The sequence below is a fragment of the Sciurus vulgaris genome (genome assembly GCF_902686455.1).
Source record: "Sciurus vulgaris genome assembly, chromosome: 1".
In the NCBI taxonomy this organism is placed as follows: domain Eukaryota; kingdom Metazoa; phylum Chordata; class Mammalia; order Rodentia; family Sciuridae; genus Sciurus; species Sciurus vulgaris.
In genome coordinates this window covers 79,989,577-80,010,906 of record NC_136461.1, presented here as the reverse complement: position 1 = coordinate 80,010,906, position 21,330 = coordinate 79,989,577, and the positions used below count along the sequence as shown (strand labels likewise).

Sequence of the window (21,330 nt, the reverse complement as noted above, 5' to 3'; positions counted from 1 at the left end):
ATCCTTAATGATATGCATTTTAAAAGTCTTTAAATTTCAAATTTTAAAATTTGTTTTTCCTAAAATGTCATTCTAAAACAATTTATAAAATCATATTGACAAATTTTAATATTCTCTTTCAGAACAGAAGAGTCTGTTTTCTCCAAAGGATTGGTAAGATTTGTTTGTTCCCCATATATGTACAGTGAGTCGAAATACATTCTGCTGTCATGTATAACTAATTGGAAAAAATTTTAAAAACTAAAAAGATGTTATTTATATACATATCTCACACATACATGTGTGTACGTGTGTGTTTGGGTGGTGCTGGGCATTGAACTCAGGGCCTCGAACTCTACTACTGAGCCATATCCCTAACCCCTTCCATTATAATTTAATATAAATCTTGTCAATACAGCTGTTGATTTTACCTTATATACATGTGCATATATTTTAATCTGTAGGAACTGCTGGAGAATGGTTTATTGAGAATAGAAGACAACAGTCTACTTTACCAGTACTTAGAAATCAAGAGTTTTCTTACTGTACCTCAGGTAAATAAAATATGCATTCTAATTTGAAAATAATCCCTTACCTATCCTGAACTTTTTAGTAAGGTAAAGATCCCTCTAACTCCTCCTTTGCCACTTCCTCTCTACCTCTGAAAACTCCAGTATATTGCCATCCAGTAGAACCTTCTGTGATGATGGAATGTTCTATTATCTGTGTCGTACAGTAGAAAAACCAGGAGCCTATTGAATGCTTAAAATGTGACTAATGTGACTTTGGAATTAATTTAAATTAATTCAAACTTAAATATATTAGTGGCTACCATAGTTGATAACCATAACATCTAGTGAAAATGTATAACTTCCTTCTTGAATACTTTATTTCTAGAGGGATCTTGGAAAATGAAGTTCCTTTAACTTTTCTCAAAACTTAAGTGCATCTAAAGCGTGTACTAACTCACTACTAGAAGAACATTTTGTTTTTCCCTCCTTGCATTTTTTTTGCCTAATACTCTTTATTGGTTATAATATCCAAATAAGTCTTTATCTGTAGAAATTTCTTAATATTTGAATAGAAAAGCATGGCTTTTGTTAATACATTAAGATTGACTATTAATAAATGTACTGCATTTCTACATGCTTGATTTCATTTTCTTACCACTCTAGATTTATTTGAAAATTACCATTCACTTTTAAAATCACACTTTGTAACATCTCATTCTGTTAATTACAAAATCAATTGTAGTTAAGTTTCCTATAGAAATAGTAGTGGAATGAAAGTCTTAGGAAAACATTAATTTACTTTACTTGTAAATCTCCTACCCTCACTTTTCGGAATTTTTAGTCAGTCACTATTGATAATGTATTTGTTTGTTTGCAGTCATTATAACCTATTTACATCAGAATTAATTTTTTTTTTAATTTCCAGGGCTTAGTCAAAGTAATGACACTTTGCCCCATTGAGACATTGGTATGTAAATTTGGGGGACTAAATAGTAATGAATTACAATGAGAAATTTTGATAATTTGATCTTTATTCATAAAATGAATTTTATGTAACAATTTTATTTGTTGCATTTTAGAGGAAAAAGAGTTTAGCTATGCTTCAACTGTATATTAACAAGTTGGATTCACAAGGCAAATATACTTTATTTAGGTATGTATCAACAATGGCTAATTACTAAGTGTTGTGGCTGATTAAAAATCAAGTTAATACCATGTAATTATTCTAGAATATAGTACTTCAGTATGTTTTACATATAATTCAGCTATATTTAGTAGCCATATTATAATTAAAGTCTTATCTGTAACAGGTAGAGAAGGGGTTTATCAAATATTTTAGATACATATATATCCATAATAGTGTGTATTTCAGTTCAGTTAATGGGAGTATCTCCAAAGTTACAATAGGTTTTAAAAAGATTAAACTGAAAAAAAAAAAAAAAAAAAAAGATTAAACTGAAATTGATAACACTTCTGCTAGAACTTTACAATTTTAATGATCTCCACTATTCACAGTTGAGATTAATAGCTTTAGATTTATAACTTTGACAGGCTTTTCCCTGTAAGTTAATATTAGAGCTTACTGACAGTGCTGTTTGAGGCATCAAAGAGTCTGTGTAAGGCTATTACAGCCTCTGCTGCAACTATTACATAGGCTTTGTATTGGGATGGGTGTGTTCCCATAAAATATTGAAAAAAAAAAAAAAAAAAAAACCAGGCAGCATGTTAGATTTGGCCTGCAGACGTTAGTTTATTGAGCCTTGTTTTAAGTAATAAAAATGAGTTAAAAACAGATTTGGGCAATGTTGAAGTGCTAAAAAAAAATCTCTCTTGGGATTGTTCATTACTAGCATTCTTGATTCTATCTTTTCTTCATTTCTATTAACAGAGTCAAAGCTGGTATATAAAATCTCTGTATTTAGGTCTTATATCAGCTTTCCTGTTTGGTTTTGATTATGTCTCTACCAAGAAATCTCCTTTTTTTTCTTAAGCTAGTTATGTTAGCTTTCTGTTGCTGGAACAGAATAACTAAGAAAAACGAACTTAACAGGAGGAAAGATGTGGGCTGGGAATTCACAAGGCTTTGGGTTTGATCCCCAGCACTGCAAAAAATATATATATATATATATTTATTTATTTATTTATTTTAGCTCATGATTTCAGACAGTGCTCAATTGGCTTCAAGCTTTTGGGCCTGTGGTGAGGCAGAAGAACCTCATCACAGCAAGTGGGTAGCAGAGTAGTTGCTTATTTCATGGCAGCCAAGAAATAGAGAGGAAGGGTCCAGGTTGCCAATATCCCCTTAAGGGTACACCCCAGTGACCTAACTTCCTTCCACTAGACCCTACCTCCTAAAGGTTTTACAACCTCTTAATAGCACCATTAGCTGGGGATCAGACTTCTAACACATGAGCCCTTAGAGGACATTTAAGATCTAAACCATAATATTAGTCATACCAATTTTCCTTTTATAATGAATCTAGTCCAACCAGCATTAATCTACTTTCTCAGCAATATTTTTTGGAGTTTTTAAGTTATATTAGTGCTCATGTTTTCCATGTTAAATTATTGCAGCTGTATGCACAAAGAGATTCAAATTTGGTTTATTAGAAATTTCTCATTGGAAATATCCAGTTATAAATAGAATTTACTAGTTAGTAAGAACAATAACCTTTAGAAGTGACTTTGTAATTGGTTGATCTTCCTTACTAATTATCTTAACTGTGGATTTTACATCTCCAGAAATAAAACATGGCCCATTTGAATTCGCAAAACTTTCATCATTTAGTTGTAATGCAGTTCAGAATAATTTTATACGTTGTAATTTTGCTTTCAAGGTGCTTATTGAATACAAGTAATCACTCAGGTGTGGAGGCCTTTATTATTCAAAATATCAAAAATCAAATCGACTTGTCATTTAAGGTAAGATCATAGATAGGGTGTCAGTTGCCAATTAACTTATTCATATGTGGCATACATCAATGTGGGGTATTGCCCTCGTCTTTTTCTTTTTTTAGTATTAAGGTATATTCTTTCCCTATTTCTACTCTTAAAAAAAAAAAAAAACCCAAAACCCTGAATTTCAAAGTTTTGTTAACGCTAAATTTAAATTGTTTTAATTCTTTGAGCTAAAAGTATGACATTTTGTTTTGTTATATGCTTCTGAAAAATAAATGGAAACTTGTCTCATCTCTTTGTGAATATTCAGTGTTTTCCATATAGAAAACAGAGAGAACACCAGTATTCTCAAATGAGCAGGGTTTGTTTCAGGTGTCTGGAAAGTGAATAGAAGTACTGAAATTTAAAGTAAAAAAAAAAAAAAAAAAAATATATATATATATATACATATATATACATTTAAAATGTGTTAATAGTTTATTCTAATAGCATCAGGAATACTTGATGCTAATAAGAACATAGTTTATCATGCTATTATTTAAACCTTTCTCAATTTTTCTTTTGCTTTTCAGAAAACATATAACAAATGGTTTACAGGACCACAGCTGATTTCTCTTTTAGATTTGGTACTGTTTCTCCCAGAGGGTGCTGAAACAGATTTACTGCAAAACTCAGATAGGTGAGGTAACCATTACTAAGGTTCAAATAGTACACTACCTAAACTAATAAAATATATTTTCCTATGATTTTATGGTCTGGGGTTAATTCATAAAATTAAGATTTTCATATTTACGTTATTTGATGTGTAAAAACAATAAAATCTCTTTGAAGAATGACCAACACTCCACTTTATACCTTTAACGTAACCAGCATTCCTTAGAGATTCAACTAGCATTTGTGACTAAAAATTAAGAACCTCATGTATATAACTTATAAAAAGTTTATGTATTTGGATTTTTTTCATGTAAAACATGTAGTTTCACTTTTGATATACTAGATGTTGAGAAACATTTTTAAGCATTTGCAAACAAAAGGAATCTTAAAATCCAGAAATCAAGAGATGGTGCTTTCAAATAGTGCTTTCAAATATTAAAGATAACAAGATTCTAGTGATAAAGTATTTTTTTAGCATGCATGAAGTCCTGTGTTTGATCCCTGGAACTCCTCACCCACACACAAACACACACACACACAAAACAACACACAAAAAATAGTAATTTTCACAATTGCATTTTTTGAACTTAAATGCAAAACAAAAATAATAAGCTATTCTCCAAAAGTTGTGATAGTAATAGTTTCTAGTGGCAAACAGTTATAAAAACATTCTAAAGGTTTTAACTTGTTTTATGCATTGAAATTGCTGTTGATTATGTAAAACTATACTATAAGTAACATATTTTTAATTAACAGGATTATGGCTTCATTAAATTTATTGAGATATTTGGTTATCAAAGATAATGAAAATAACAGTCAGGTAAGTGAATTATTTGAAAAAGAAGCAATATATTAAAAATTGATAAGGAATGTTTCAGATTTTCTTGGTCAATATCTGCTTTAAGCCAGTGTTTAATGTCAGTTAGCTACAAAGTCTGGGAACAGTGCCAGCAATTATTCTGACACCTGCAGTTAATTCCCAGGAGCATTTACCATTCCACATCCAAGTTAACTTTCCCTTTCCTTTTCCTGTTGTGCCTTTGCTCTTTCCTGAATGCACTCAGGCCTGTTGGGTAGATAAATTGCAGATCCTAAGTTAACTAACCTTATGGAAGTCAACTTATATTTGGGTGACTTGTTCAGTTTTCCTCTACCGTATAGTTCACAGTTTTCAGACTGAACCATATAAAATTATGGTATTTTAATAACATTTCATCATACATGACAAATCGAAGTGTTTTCAGCACTAAAACTAAATTTGGTAACAGCATCTTTTGGATATTGTGTAGGAAGTTGGAGTTTTTAAAAAAATACCACTTCATTAGAAGTATTCAATAAGTAGAAGACAATTTGAGGAAGATGTGTCATTAGTTATATTTGCTTTTATCTTTTCCTTTCTTTCTACCTACCCTATTCTAATAATTGCTTTCCCTATATGTGTCACTTCTGTTAACTATAACCATCTTAATCATGTGTCATTAGTCTATTTTTTAATAGAAAGGATAGGAAGAATGAAAAAATAGATTTTATGTAAAGATGCCCAAGAGATTTTTTAATTAAATAAATTATGATTTGGGACAAAAAGTTATTAGAAAAGTAGCAGTTTCCTTCCCTCTTGACAGATCTAATAGATTCAGTTATTTGACCTCTTGTTCATCCCTCTTCAGCCAAATATAGTTATTTGCTGTCATATACTAGAGCTTACTATGGTACTAGGTACTTTTTTTTTTTTCTTCACAATCTTACTGTGAAAATTTTCAGATATACAGCAAAATTGAAAGAATTTTATGCTGAGTTGATTTACCACTTGGATTCTACCATTTTCCTCTGTTTGTTTCATATTTTATCCATGTCTCCACCTTCTGTCCATCCGTCTTTCTATCTTATTTTTTGATGCATTTCAAGATTAGCAACAGACATCAGTATACTTTTACAGACATCAACATATTTCAGCACCTATTCATTGAGTTAAATATGTGTCAGAAGCTTTTCTGTGAAGAAGAGTTTTTATAAAATGAAATGCACAAATTTTAAGTGTATATTCAGTGAATTTTAACAAATACATAGATTGGTTTATCCAAACCCATATCAAATAGAGAACATCATAATCATCACAAGAAATTCCCTCATTGCTCCACCTCCATTCTTATCCCTGCCAGAGGCAGCCACTATTCTAACCAGGTGCTGTGCATCACTTACTCTTCAAAAAGTTGAAAAAGGAGTATTCTTTGTTTTCCCCTTTTCATTGATAACGTAGGTGCAGGAAGAATAAATTAACTTGCATAAGGATACATATCTAGGAAATGTACAAATGGCTCTGACTTCAGGCAGTGTTCAGAGGTTTTGAAATCACAAAAATCCTGATTCCTAAAGGCACTTGTGGCAAAACCAGAAAAGTTTCAGCATGAGATTTAGCAGCAGTGGAACCCCTAAGGTTTCAGCAAGGTGTCCCTAATTAGGGTAAGGTATGAGTTTTTACCTTTTTAGTTATCAGGAAAGGTTGTTAATCTATATAAGAGATGATCTGATTTGCTTAACAGAAAGAAAAGGAATCTTTTTTTTTTGGTACTGGGGATTGAACTCAGGGGTGTTCTTACCACTGAGTCACATCCCGAGCCCTTTTTATTTTTTATTTTGAGACAGGGTCTCATGGGCTTTGCTAAATTGCGGAGGCTGATTTTGAATTCGTGATCCTCTTGCCTCAGCCTCCTGAGCTGTTGGGATTATATGCATGGGCTACACCGTACCCAGAGAAAAGGAATCTTAGTGATTAAGATGTATAGATTTATTAGTATAATACAGAGGCAACAAATGGGTTCCTGCCTAGAGAAGACTTAAGAGTAGTTTAGCACTGAACAGTGTTTTGATATCCACAGATAACACCTTACTTTTATTTAGCTTGAACATTTTATGGTGAAAAAGGATACAACCTGCTTATAAAACTCCTTTCTTATTTAATAGTTTAAAAATTTTCCCCTCAAGGATCAAATATTCCAAATTTGGTCATGTAAGTTACCACATAATTATCATACCAGGGAAATTAGCAAAAAATTTAGTCCAAGATGGCAACCTGACATATTTGAGGCAGCTTAATAGCTTGTGCATTATGGCAGTGTTTCTCCCACGTACAATGACAGTAGGTCTTGTATATAAAATGAGAAATAAATGTGTCCTGTGGTTTATCAAAAAAAAAAAAAAAATGACAGCTTCTGGAGCTATGGGTTAGCTCAGTGGTAGAATACATGTTTATTATTTGAAAAACCCTGGTTTCAATCCCCAGCAATTAAAAAAAAAAAAAAAAAATCAGCTTCTTAATTTTTAAGAAATTTTGGATAATGGATAAACAAAATTGTACTTGTCATGCTGAATTGTGGAGCATTTTATTCAGAAGGACTTCTACCAATTCCTATTTTTGACTGGTTAAGTCAAGAGGGTAACTAGTCAGATGAAAAATTAAAAAGTATCAGAAAGATGTACAGGAAATTTAAAAAAGAACAGAACCATTCAAAGACAACAAATTGATTCATAATTGAATAATAATCCATTTCTTTTCCTGCCATTTTGAGTTACTGTTACTCTTTGACATTCTCCTCCTCACCCTATTGTTTCATGACTCTTTCTCCCTGTATTGTCAAGAACTTTATCCCATACCTCAGTTTCATACAACTTTTCTAGAATCTTGTAGCATAAGTCTTGCCCCATCTCTCATGTTAAAACCAACCTAATTTTTATACCAAATATTCTTTATGGGTGGGTATCTTTAGTTTTTACTTGTTTTGAATTATAATGATTCCAATGCATAGCCTACAATTATGCTATTCTTTACCTTTTGTCTACTCATATCGTTATCCATCCACCTGCTTGTCCATTGTTTCCTACATAATTTCTAATTGTAATGTTACAGTAAAAGAGTCCAGAGAAACAGTGAGATTGCAGGTAACACAAGTAAGTAGCAGAATTTTTAAAAATTAAATTGTGTAATGTATGTATACATAGAATATTCCTTTTACTTAGTAAAAAATACAGATAGTTCACATAATAATACATATATAATTCTATATAATCCATTGTTTCCCCAAGATTAAAACATATCCTGGGGCTGAGCATGTAGCTCAACAATTGAGCCCTTGCCTAGCATGTGCAAGGCCCTAGGTTCAACTCCCCATCCTGCAAAAGTAAATAAGTAAATGAATGAATAAGTAAATAAATACAAACATCCCATGTGAGGTATCTGCAGTGCAAATGACATCAGGTGATAATAGTTCAATAATATTACAAGTTGGAGAAGCTCTGCAGTATCAATTCATAAATAAGAAGACCAATACAAGTAGAAAAAAGGGAAAAGCTGGGTCTTGTTCATGTCTTTTTTTTTTTTTTTTTTTTTTTTTTTAACTTTGTTATTATGGTTGACTGAATCCTTTCCACATTCCCTGTCTGTTCTGGCAATAAATTTTAATTGTGGTATAGAAATGCGTTCTCTTTTTGTAAGAGAGGCTTCAGTAGAATTTGAAATGTATAGTTAAACCTTAGAACTGAAAAGATTTCAGAACTATTACATCAATGTCAAGTTACTTCTTTTTCTAAACATTTAAGATGAAAGAGATTTAAAAATTATTTATAGTGTTTAATGTTTTATTTTCCTTTGTTCTTTTCTCTTTCCACATTTTTTATTGGCACATTATAGTTGTATATAATGATGGAATTTGTTACATATTCATTCATACATGCACACAATAAAACAATATAATTTGGCCAGTATCACTCCCCAGCACTTCTTCCCTCCCTCTTCTCTCCCGCTCTGGTCCCTTTCTGCTTCTGATCTCCCTTTGATTTTCATGAGATCCCTGCCTCCACACCTTTCCTTTTTCCTCCTCAGCTTCCACAAGAGAAAAACGTATGACCCTTGATCTTTTAGTTTAACTTATTTCGCTTCACATAATGGTCTCAAGTTCCATCCATTTATAGTACTTTTTAAAGAGATCCAGTAACCTAATGTAAGACAAAAAATATTCTTATTTCCGTAGTTTCTTCACTCCTACATGCGTCTAAAAATATTATAGTTTGTTCATCATAGGAAAGATTTGTAGAATTATACTGAACAGAACGTGTAACAAATTTCCTTTAACCAAATTCTGGCTTGTGTTTTTATTACCTGAAGTTTTATGATCATGGGCTGTGTATTAAGATAAACTATCACCATTGAAAATAGGTTTTAATATTAAAAAAATTTTGGATTTGCATTGTTCATTATAGTAGACAGTAGCCACATGTGATTATTGAAATTTTATTTTAAAATTATAAAAAATTACAAGTTTACTTCCTTAGTGGCATCGGATAGTGCCATTTTAGATCAGTATTTCTCAGCATATGATCCTAATCAAAATCATCTGAGTACCTTTTTAATAATTGCAAATTACTGGGTTCAGCCCCATATCTATTCAGTGAAAACCTCTTAGTAAAGCAAGAAATCTGTATTTTTAACTAACAGTAAAATTTGAGAACTTCCATATATTATGCATAAAAATATATTTTAAAAAATTTTTTTAGTTGTAAATGGACATAATACCTTTATTTATTTTTATGTGGTGCTGAGGATTGAACCCAGGACCCACATGCTAGGCAAGTACTTTACCACTAAACACCTATAGCCCATAAAAATATTTTTACAGGGTATCATTTGTATATGATAAAGGATAATATTAACTATTTAAAACTAAATAAAACAGATGCAGCTGCATTATAGATTAAAAATAAAATGCTTATATTAGAATTATTAAATGAATTTCTGGTATGATTTTTAAAGATTGCATGAAGATATAATGTGTTGATTTAAAAGTGACTAAGTACAAATGCAGAAAAATTAAAAAAAAAACTTATAGGACAACATAGCAGTACATTTGAAAGCTTCAGTGAAATGGAATTTTTTAGATATAACTTAACTGTCATAGTCTACTAACAGAAAACTCAAGATCAGATAATTTTATCATACTTCCAAGGAACAGATAAATCTTAAAAGTTCCAAAGAGTAGAAAAGAATTGTACCTGCTTCTGTGAGTCTGTTTGGTAAGGTAGGTCCTTAATACCAAAATAAATAATATAGTAGTCCCCCATTATCCACCATTTTGCTTCCTTCAGCTCCAGTTTACCCATAGTGAAGCACAGTTCAAAAATAAATAGTTTATAAGTTTTAAATTACACAATGTTCTGAATAGCCCCATGAAATCTTATGCCATCCCAACCAGGACATGAATCATCCTTTGTTCAGCATATCTACATTATATATGTTACCTATTTGCGGGGGTGGTCCTTTCTAAGACATATTTGCTTAGCCCAAAATTGTCTTATAGAAATGATTTAATTTTAGGTATTATATTTAGGTCTGTGATCCACTTCAAGTAAATTTTTTATATGGTATAAAGTATGAAGGAATTTTATTTTGACTTCAGCACTATTTGTTAAGAAGACTATATCCCTAACTAGTTGGATTATCTTGATACCTTTGTCAAAAACGAATTGAGGGGCTGGGTATATGGCTCAGTGGTACAGTGTGTGCCTAGCATGCATGAGGCCCTGGGTGTAATCCTCAGCACCACAAAAAAAACAAAACAAAACAAAATGAATTGAGTTGTATTTTGTTCTCTGTTCTGTTCCATCCTCATATGTCTATTCTTTTATCAATACCACATGGTCTTGATTACTATGGTTTAATAGTATTTTTATTTGTTTGTTTTGGTGCTGGATACGTTGAACCCAGGGCCTCATGTACGCTAAGCACAAAATCTACCACATCTGCACTAAGTCTTGAACTTGAGAGTCTGCCAACTTTTTTCTTTTTCAAAATTGTTTTGGCTATTATAGCTCCTTTACTTTTCCATATAAATTTTAGAATCATCTTGTCAACTTCTTCCCCAAAGGGCTACATTTATGATTCCATTTATGTGATATTCTGGAAAAGGCAAAAATTATATAAACAAAAATCAAATCAGTGGCTGCTGGAGGTAGGGAAAAATGACGACAAAAGGACACAAAGAAGCTTCTGTGGTCACAGAAATTTATGGTGGTGGTGGTTATATGAGACTGAATATTTGTTTAGAACTATATCACTAAAAGAGTGTGGTTTGCTGTAAATAAATTGATAACTAAATAAACTTGGATGCAAAAAATAATAAAAAGGAATGGGCTTGATATTGCACTAGGCTGGAATTATCCCATGAATAAGCAAGCATACCCATTCATTAGATAAAAATCTGCCTTAATGTTTATTTTGGGATCTGGGGTTATGGCTCAGAGGCAGAGCACTCATCTAGCATGTGCAGGGCACTGGGTTCAATTCTCAGCACCACATATAAATAAATAAAACAAAGGTCCATTGCCAAATACTAAAAATATATTTTTAAAAAATATTTATTTTTGAATGATAGTTTTTTCTGCATTATATTTATATATTAATAAAATTATATCCAGTGTTACATATAGGAAAGTGTACTATAATATAACCTTTACCTCATTTACCAATATGTACTAAAGAATGGTATTTTAATGGCTGCATTATGTAAATGTACTGGAACTTACCATTCTGCTGTGAAATATTTTCATGAATTTCAATTTTCACTATTTAAATATTTTTTTTTAAAATCCCTGTAGTAAAATCATTACAACATATATCTTTAATTATTTCCCCAGGATAAATTCATAGATGTTGAATTAAATAATAGGCATTTTTTTAGGTTTTAGATTCTTTTAGTGCCTCTCTACAATTCCTAGCAGTGTAGGACAAATGAAGAGAACAGATTTAGATGAAAAGGAAGTGTGACAAGTTACTAATATTATCAATTGTTTAATATAAGTGCATGTAGATTTTATTTGGAGAACTATAAGTAAAATTTATGTACTACTTGACTCAAAATAAGTTAGTTTAAAAATGCATTTTCAAGTGGTCCATTTCATTTTTATAGTTAGGGTAACTGGGTTGCTCTTTTACCTAAAATATTTTCCAGTGTAAAGAGTACCCAGAAATTTACTAATACCAGTGGATTTTTTCTTCTTTATCCCCTCTTTTCAAAATAAAGACTTCATTAATCCCCCCGTCTAGTACTGTTTTTGGAAATGATCTTGAAATGAAAGCTTCTCAGATACATGACAAAATAACCCTGAGCTGCCTCTGGCAGATAAAGTCTTCATCTATATTGGTCACCAAGAAAGTCCAAATTAACTTTGTTTTAAAAAAAAGTTTCCATCAATAGGAAAGAAAACTGTAGCAAGGATATACATGGAAAAGCCCGGGGTTGAAGGCATATTTGGGGTAGAGTCATTGTGGGGATGGTTTGTAGGGGAAGAGAAATGTTTCAAACTGTGTAAAATTATCATTAGATAATTTTCGCATTGGATAAAAATTACAGCTTTCAAAACCAGGAGCTAGCCAAATGGTGCAGTAATGATAATGAGCATAGTGCCCTATGTACATTTTTGTTTCAGTTGATATTCATATACCATAATTATTAAACATTAAGCTGTCTTGAAAAACAAGGATCATGTTTCATTCATTTTTGTTTCTCCCACTCTAAGTACATGTTTAGTAATAGGCAACTGGTAAGTGTTGAACCAAATAACTAGTTGTTTCATTAATTCTTCTCAACAGACTGGATTATGGGCAGAACTTGGAAAGATTGAGAATAATTTCTTAAAGCCACTTCATACAGGACTTAATATGTCAAAAGCACATTATGAAGCAGAAATTAAAAATAGCCAAGAAAACAGCCAAGGTTGGTAATATGCAATTTTTTTTTTCAGTAAGTTACTCAAATTCTGGGACTATCTTATTCAAAAAGAACACTTTTCAGTACATATTTAACTTATGCCAAACAAGGGACCACAACAGCTATTATTTTATTTGTGATTAAAGTAATTCTTAGTTGATCTATAAGGCAATTACTGTTGAAATTGGATTAATGAAAATTTAAACCAAATTGAAGCATATTCTGTTTTAAAGCTCAAGTTCTGACTTTGAGTGTGGTTATACTACAAGCTAACACTTTCTTTTGTTTTGCTAGAACCATTCCCCCATCTTACTCCTGAGTAAATCTGAACAAATTATGGGAGAGAATCTTAGATTCAGAATTACTTTGTCAGAAATTCTCCTGTAATAATCTTGTGATCTCTTCCATATATCTATGGTGATATTTTTAGAGGCATTGCTAGAAATTTGGTTTTTCACATTTATAATGACTATAATTCAGTTTATACTCTAAAGAAAAGTTTCATGCATCCTATACATGACAAAATAATGTTTATCTAAATTGATAGTTTTGATATTTGTATTTGCTTGTAACTTGGTATAAATATTCCCTGGGCTGATGTTAAGATTCAATAATTTACACACTTTTTTTCTTATTTTTTTTTAATTTTTATTTTTTTACAGACTGCATTTTGATTCATTGTACACAAATGGGGTACATCATTTTGTTTCTATGGTTGTACACCATGTGGATTCATACCGTTCATGTAATCATACATGTACATAGGGTAATGATGTCTGTCTCATGCCACCATTTTTCATACCCCTGCTCCCTCCCACTTCCCTCTATGTAATCTAAAGTTCCTCCACTCTTCTCTCACCCTCACCCCCATTATATATCATCCTCCACTTACCAGGGAAAGCATTCGGCCTTTGGTTTTTTGGGCCTGGCTTATTTCACTTAGCATGATATTCTCCAATTCCATCCATTTATCTGCAAATGCCATTTTTTAATGAGGAAGGTAGCTTATATTATTAAAATCTGAGGGTTGTTTTACTTATATCTTTTGTGAGAGGTACTAAGCATTGAACCCTGGGATGCTTTACCACTGAACTACATCCCCAGCCCTTTTTTATTTTTATTTTTGAGACCGGGTCTCACTGAGGTGTTGAGGCTGGCCTCAAATTTGTGATCCTCCTGCCTCATCCTCTTGAGTTGCTAGGATTACAGGCATGCACCACTACATCTAGTTCTTAAAAGTTGTTTTAATGGTGAAGTATGATATGATTTTTTTTTCCTTCTCTTCCAGCAGTCCAGAAGTCTAAGGATCTTTGTTCTGTAACTGTAGGTGGAGAAGAGATCCCTAATATGCCTCCTGAAATGCAGCTTAAGGTGATTTGAAGTTTTTTAAAGCTACATCAAGATGAAATCTTTTGTTTTCTTGTAAAGGCAGCATTAACAACACTAATTTTTCTTGGCATTACAGGTCCTACATTCAGCTCTTTTCACGTTTGATTTGATTGAAAGTGTTCTGGCTCGAGTAGAAGAACTCATTGAAATCAAAACAAAGTCTACCTCTCAAGAAAATGTTGGGATAAAGTGAAAGCATTACTTCCTAAATAAAACTAATAAAGTACAATATTTTCCATTATGTTTTTTTTAATACATTTATAAAAACAATTTTACTAGACAATGTAAATATAGCTTTTCTCAGTTGCATGTTTCTATAATGGATTAGTATTCTTTGGTTTTAAAAAATCAAAATATTACTTTTGAAAATTCAATACAAACTAATAATTTTGTATTTTAATTTCATAAAATGTTGAAATGCTTATTCATTCATATAGGGAGATTTTAAAAACAGATTCATTTTCTGCTTCATAGGTGTCTGTAACATTTTAGAACTCCTAGTGTGAAGCTGGTTATCATACCACTGTAAAAGAGTAGTAAGAAGTTTTGAGTTCAGGGCATTTGATTGGTTCTCTTAGTTGCCCTCTCTTTCCATGCTCAGAAGCAGTCTTAAGGAAGAGTCCCATCGCCAACTCTAACAGTTACAGTGTGAAAGCACCTGCAAAGATTAATTTTAGAATACTGGCTGCCAATTGTGGAAAACCTAAAAATTAAACACGACTCTTACTTTAGTCCAAGAAGCTAATTAGAAAAACCTGTATTTTTTTTCCAACTCCATATTTGTACATCCAACGTAATTTGTATCATTAAAAAATTGCATGGGTTTTGTTTTTGTTTTGTGGTCCTAGGATTTGAACCCAAGACCTCATGCATGCTAGGAAAATGCTCTACCACTGACCCAGCCCCATAAGTTTTACAGTATATGTAGGTACCAATTATTTTCTATACATTATTAAAGGAATCATTCAACAAAACTCCTAAAATGAAATTACCTTTAATTGTATACATGTTATTACTTTAAATCAATATAAACATTTTCAAAGAGTACATTTCAATAGAGAAACAACATGTATCCCATTTGTTTACAATTATAAAAAAAGGCAAAAGAGTACATTTCAGCATTATAATTTAACAAAGCTAATTATTTTTATATTCTTCTAAAATGTTGCTTACAATTGATACTCTAATTTGGGTTAATTGCATCTCTGCCCAGTTTTATCTTTTGAAGTGTTTTCCAAACAGGACTTTGCTCTATGATGTAAGCTTTAGTTGTTACCATTCTATAGCAGATGCTATCTATGTATGGTTTAGAGGTAGTCTGGAAGAAGATATAAACATGCATTATTTACAGGAAGCAAGGTATTTTTTTCAGTCACATAAAATATACCTAATTTTAACTCAGCAAGTATCTCTGAAATTTAAAAAAATGTGTTATTAGAGTAATAGGAAAAATACTCAATTTCTATCATCAGCAAATTTCAAGCATAGCCAAAAACCAGAATAAATAAGGGATATGTTCCAAATTTAAGAATAAGGAAGACTTAACTTTATCTAAGGGAGTTAGGGGTATCTGGGTATACTTAAGAAAGTGGACAACTATGGAGAACATTCCATAAAATAATGTTTGTACTCAGTTCATGACTGCTATCTGGCTAGTATTTATTTATACTTAAGAATTTAAAGGAAGATAAAAGTAACCACTAGGGCTATCATATATGTAGCTAAATGTTCTTTTTTCCCCAAACTGAGTCATAAATGGAGAGTAGCTACCAGAAAAGAATATGAGAGGCTGAGTTCAGGCTTAGTAAAAAGCTTCAAGCATGAAATAGCAAATTCTCTGAGGTAAACAGAAACAGACTATTGTCAATCTTGCTTAAAAGGGTGTGCAATTTGAAGTTAAAAACCTAAAAGCACATTAGTATTTGTATATATAAACGTGTCTTTCCCACATGACTTACCTTGGCTACAGCACACATAAGATTAATAGCATTTACTGTGTTGTGTACTGGAAGTATCCGTAAGTTACTTCCCAGAAATCTGGAAAAAAAAGTATGTTACAGAGATCATATACCTTGCTGGTATTTGCTGTCTTAAATAGGCATAGAGAGTACATGAATCTTGATTATCATGTATTTATTCATTACGTGTTTATTCCTGATTAATGCCACAGGATTTGAGGTGTCTTTATACCCAGAATTTAATAGTCTTTAATTTTAAAATGGTTCACTTTTGGTTTAGTGTTGAAGAAACTCATAAGTCAGCATGAACTTCAGCCACTCTGATAGACTAGCTGTTTGACCTAAATTTTATTAAATATGAAAGTAAACATTATAAAGTTTATCTTGTAACAAAACAAAACTCACCTGCATTTAAGAATTGCAAACTGAAGTAAACAATGCAGTAAGAAAGAAAGAAAGAAAGAAAGAAAAAAACCTGTAGTGCTGTTTTTCCATACCTCTGCTGAATCCTGAACATCAGTTTCCATTCTTCAGGCCCATGGAGGGCAGCAAACAAAACCAAAAAACTATTTTGGTGAATGTTAATAAACTTCTCAATTTTGGTTAGAAACATTTCTTCAGTTGACATAATGCATTCTTTAGCATCCATTAATAAAAATGCAACTCCTAGAAAAGGTAAATGTAATATGAAATCAACCTGTCATATAGAGAAAAATTTGTAAACTCAACAAAATTAAAAATATCTATAACAAAATGTCCAGACCCTAAATGCATAAGGAGTAGAAATTATAATTTTTAACAAAAGTGATTTAGGTAGTTTTGAAGTTCTGTATATAAAATAATTATTTGCACAGCAATTTTGTCCAGATAAGGCACTGTCCACATGAAGGTAATGCCTAACTTTAGTTAAAAGCTTGATTGTATTTTAAAAATTAATCTTTTTGTTACTTTAAAGAAACATATTTAATGGTTTATTAGAAAGTATATTCCACAAGATACAGGTGAGCAGCCAGATGGAAAAGACATCTAGATACTTTGTTTGCAAGGTATCTAGGAAGAGGTCTCATGGAATTTCAATGCCCTCTCTGGGCCCACCACCTTCCAGGCACCTCCATGTGTTCAGCAATTCAGAAGCTCCCGTGACTTTTAGAAGCTATAAATCAACTAAAGAAAGGGTAGTCTTAAGCAAATATTCAATTATTTCTTGTTGGAGAAATCTTTCTACCTGAATACAAGTAATTATATAAATTTATACACTCAACAGATACCTGGGATCTCTGAAATAGTATGAAGCACATAAGAATGGTTCTGAGGGAAAACTTGATTTTATAGTTCTTTAAGATGTGGTAAAAATCTGTGGAAAGTGACTTCATGATTATATAATAACTGGATGAACTTGAGCAAACATATAACCTCTGAATATACATTTCCTACTCTATAACATGGGAATAACTTTTTGTTAGGCTTGTCAAAAGGATTAAATAATGTATATAAAGTGGCAAAAACATATAGTAGGTCACCAAAAATACTTCTCCCTGGAGGACTCTATTCAGTCAGGAGAATGAATTTGAGACTGGAATACTTTCAGCCTGGAGGTCTTATTTCTAAGAGCTTTTGAAAGCACCAGTTTTCCAAAACCTCTGCTACAATATAGGTCTGTTTGCAGTCTTCTCAATAAAAATCCTTTATCTCCCTCTCTTTTATCACTTCTGTTATTTCCCAAGCACAGGTGGAGCTGCCCCTTCCCATCTCCCTGGCCTTCTCTTAATCTAAACCTGTACTTTGCCCATGACTCATAGTTGTACAGTTTTATGATTTCAGGAACATTTATTTGTCCCCACACAATTCTTTAATATTTGTTTATAACCTATTGAATAAACTCTCATACAAAATCATGATTAAAAAATCTCATTGTTTTTGCATTTAAATTTTGACCAGTGATGTGATGATATTGGTCTCTTGTTAATACAGTCAATACTTTAATATTATTGACTGTTGAGAGAGTGGCTTTTCTACTTTCATCTTAGTTCCAAGGTGAGTAGTTTTTCTCCATCCTCCACCATACTCAATTGGTTCAGTTTTAACAACTGTAACCTAACCAGGCATATATTCTCTAGTTGACCATCTGTGTTTACATGCAGCAACAACAACTTAACACATTCACCTCTCCCTAAACATAACATGTTAACTATCACATAATTTATGTCAAGGCAGTTAGCAAATATACTGTACCTGAAAGAGAAAATATAATTGATCCATTTTCCACTGTATCTGAATACCGAATCTTGTGGCTTTGATTTTCTAGGGCAGTTGCAATTTCATAACTCTTGAAAAGAATTTTTAGAAATATAAACTTAAAGACATGCTTACAATAACTTTTACTATAGTTAATGAAAAAAATTTAAAGCTTAATAGTTTATTTTATAATATATCACTTGTAAAGATTTGGTCACCAAAAGAGAAAAAATCTGTTCTCTATGGAGAAAAACACTTTAAGAACAGAAATATTTTATGCTACTTAAACACTGATTGTATGTTTGGAAATGAATTAATGTACTATAGATAGGTTATTTGGGAGCAGAAATTAAGAACAGGATTGAAGAAATAACCCATAAGAACATGGAAATGAAAACTTAAAAAAAAAAAAAACTACTTGGAAATGGATTTGACATGTATTAATGTATAACTCTGGAAAATGGATGATGGTGTGTTTCTTAGATAGTTGACAGAACCACAAAGTGCCAGGAAACAGATGACTACCCAGGAGACAACCAATTCTCCAATTCATCAGTTTTTATTAGTTATTTTAATATACTCTTAGCAGGTGAGTCAGAAAACAGCATTACTATCTTCTGGCTTAGATGCTATTTCAAAAATTACCTCTTTCCTATTCTACCCAGGAAATTAGATCATATTACCCAAGATACTAAAAACCTAGCAGTTAGTACTGGAGTTGTAGCTCAGTGGCAGAGCACTTGTGCAGCATGTGTGAGATACTGGGTTCAATCCTCAGCACCACATAAAAATAAATAAATAAAATAAAGGTGTTGTGTCCATCTACAACAAAAAATATTAAGTAAAATCCTAGTGGTAATCATGTTTCCTAACTGGTTAAAACTTGAGCTTGTTAGTCTCCAAGTGGATAAAAATAGGTAGATTAATTTTATATTTTCCTTCAGAACATGTATATTTTAAGTACACAGTCTAAAATTATGTATAAAATACATGCTTTCCTTCCTTCCTAAGAGAGTTTTTTTGTGCTACTTCTATCCTGACCTAGAGTTCAACTATGGCCCTTTATTCTGTGGTTTTAAAACTGTACACTGCTTTCAGCAATGACCGATTAAGTAATTTAGGCCAACTCTCCTGCTGAAAGCAACTTGAAAAACTGGACAATTAAAAAAATCTGCTTGAATGCATCAGAGAGCTAGCAGGATAGTAAAAACCTATAAGGTGAAGATCTGTACAAAAATTCAAAGATATAACCCTAGCATTTAGGCCACATCTTCCCTGAGGGCACCTGCCAATTCAGGAAGAGGCAGAAGAAGAGCTAAGCGAAGTTTCTGACAAAAGTAGAGCAGCTCTCACTGGGCATGAAGCCCAGCTTCAAATCATTTCAATCCCAGAAATTATATTAAGGTGATACTGAATTACTAGTACTCCCAAATACCTTACAGAAGCCCTCCCTAGAGCAACTTTTCTCAATCAGGTCTTCTCTATCAGGCCTGATGAATTACAGAACAAAGAAAATTATTTGAGTAACTATTTTTTCAATTCTCCCATAATTAATGCCCTTCCAGATGCACAGGAGATAATTCATCAAATACAATAAACGACTGAGGGCTAGGGTTGCCAGATTTAGCAAATAAAAATATAACATCCAGTTAAATTTGAATTATAAATAATTATGTAATTTTTAGTATAGGTATTACCTCATGCAATATTTTGGACATACATTAAATGCATTGCTCATCTGAAATTCAAATTCTGTTTTACCTGGCAAATAGGGTATTAGGGGTCAATTCTCTCACAGAATTAAGGCTTCTCTAGAGAAATCTAATATTATTTGAGTCCTCCAATTACTTCTACAATTTTTTAAATAAAAATTCCAACACAATAAAAATTAGACATACAAAAAATAAGATTACATGAAAGTGAATCATTAAAAATAATAGATACAGAAAAATAGACTAACAGGCAATCCATTATATATTGAAACTATAATACAAACCTTAAAACAGGCATGCTTACTATTATGTTCAAGGAAATGAAAGATAAGGTTGAGAATTTTAGATTTAAAAAAGTTCCAGAAACTATATAAAAGGATGTAACAGATGTGAAAGAGGGAAGCTTCCTAAAATTTAAGTCCAATCTTTAAAGTGGAAAAAGCGGTCTATCAAGCCAACAAGTAAAGGGAAAAGATAAAGATGAGAAAAGCATATGTAGAATAACAGGAAAAAGCATCCAGACTTGAAAGTGTGATTCTTAACTGATGAGTATGAAAGGTATACACGAGTCAGTTAATTTGGGAATAATGTTAGGAATAACCATAGGCAGATTATGAGAACCCATGCATGCTATGCTAAAGAATTTGAATAATATCTTATTGGGAGAGCTAACTAAAAATGATAATAAAAAGAAAATAATAAAGGTAAAATTAGGAAGTACTGAATTGAGAGAAATAAGTTTAAGAGTTAATTTATTGGGCTGGGAGTGTAGCTCAGTGGTAGAGCACTTGCCTAGCATGTGCAAGATTCTGGTTCAATCCCCATTACTGGGGGGAAAAAAGGAAGAGTTGATTTGTCAACATAAATGGAAAGTTAAGGTAAGGTTTTCCAAAATATTTTTCAAAGATTATTAATCCCTTGAGATAGTTCCATAAAATATGAAAAAAAGTTCCTTAGTCATATAAAATTAGAAAACACTAAATATTATTTTGTCTCCTTTGGGGGTTTCATAATACATTTGAGCATAGTAAGGCTCAGAAGAGGAGTAGAGTGAAGAAAAAACTATTTCAACTTTGTTTAAACAAGCATTCCAAATAAAATCCATACAATAATCCTTCCTGAATATATAATATCTATTAATATCCTTTAAAACTAGTATTATATCTAGAAAATCTTCTCATGTGAAAGTAAATATAAATTTAAACAGAGATGAAAAAGGGCACTTAATAACTGATAG

At 31.8% G+C, this 21,330-nt stretch overlaps 2 protein-coding genes across 8 annotated transcripts in view; one reads left to right on the top strand and one right to left on the bottom strand.

Annotated features, from left to right (window-relative positions):
* GLMN (glomulin, FKBP associated protein) overlaps positions 1-15,162 on the top strand; it is a 39,666-nt gene extending 24,504 nt beyond the window's left edge. For 2 of the 6 annotated variants that reach the window (XM_079149459.1, XM_079149458.1), the window contains 10 exons: positions 123-153; positions 444-533; positions 1,417-1,458; positions 1,571-1,644; positions 3,329-3,413; positions 3,962-4,068; positions 4,800-4,863; positions 12,679-12,805; positions 14,088-14,170; positions 14,265-15,162. In XM_079149459.1, the coding sequence (XP_079005585.1) occupies positions 123-153; positions 444-533; positions 1,417-1,458; positions 1,571-1,644; positions 3,329-3,413; positions 3,962-4,068; positions 4,800-4,863; positions 12,679-12,805; positions 14,088-14,170; positions 14,265-14,381 (820 nt within the window). In that variant the 3' untranslated portion in view covers positions 14,382-15,162. Of the gene's footprint in view, positions 1-122; positions 154-443; positions 534-1,416; positions 1,459-1,570; positions 1,645-3,328; positions 3,414-3,961; positions 4,069-4,799; positions 4,864-5,107; positions 6,600-12,678; positions 12,806-14,087; positions 14,171-14,264 lie in introns of those variants that run through there. The other 4 variants (XM_079149461.1, XM_079149462.1, XM_079149460.1 and 1 more) reach the window with 4 other exon arrangements.
* Positions 15,163-15,297: 135 nt separating this feature from the next.
* The window catches only part of LOC306668479 (protein SPO16 homolog), a 37,460-nt gene continuing 31,427 nt past the window's right edge, over positions 15,298-21,330 (bottom strand). For both annotated transcript variants that reach the window (XM_079151903.1, XM_079151904.1), the window contains 4 exons: positions 18,379-18,472; positions 16,644-16,812; positions 16,147-16,225; positions 15,298-15,506 (listed from right to left, as the gene is read on the bottom strand). In XM_079151903.1, the coding sequence (XP_079008029.1) occupies positions 15,372-15,506; positions 16,147-16,225; positions 16,644-16,812; positions 18,379-18,472 (477 nt within the window). In that variant the 3' untranslated portion in view covers positions 15,298-15,371. The remainder of the gene's footprint in view (positions 15,507-16,146; positions 16,226-16,643; positions 16,813-18,378; positions 18,473-21,330) is intronic.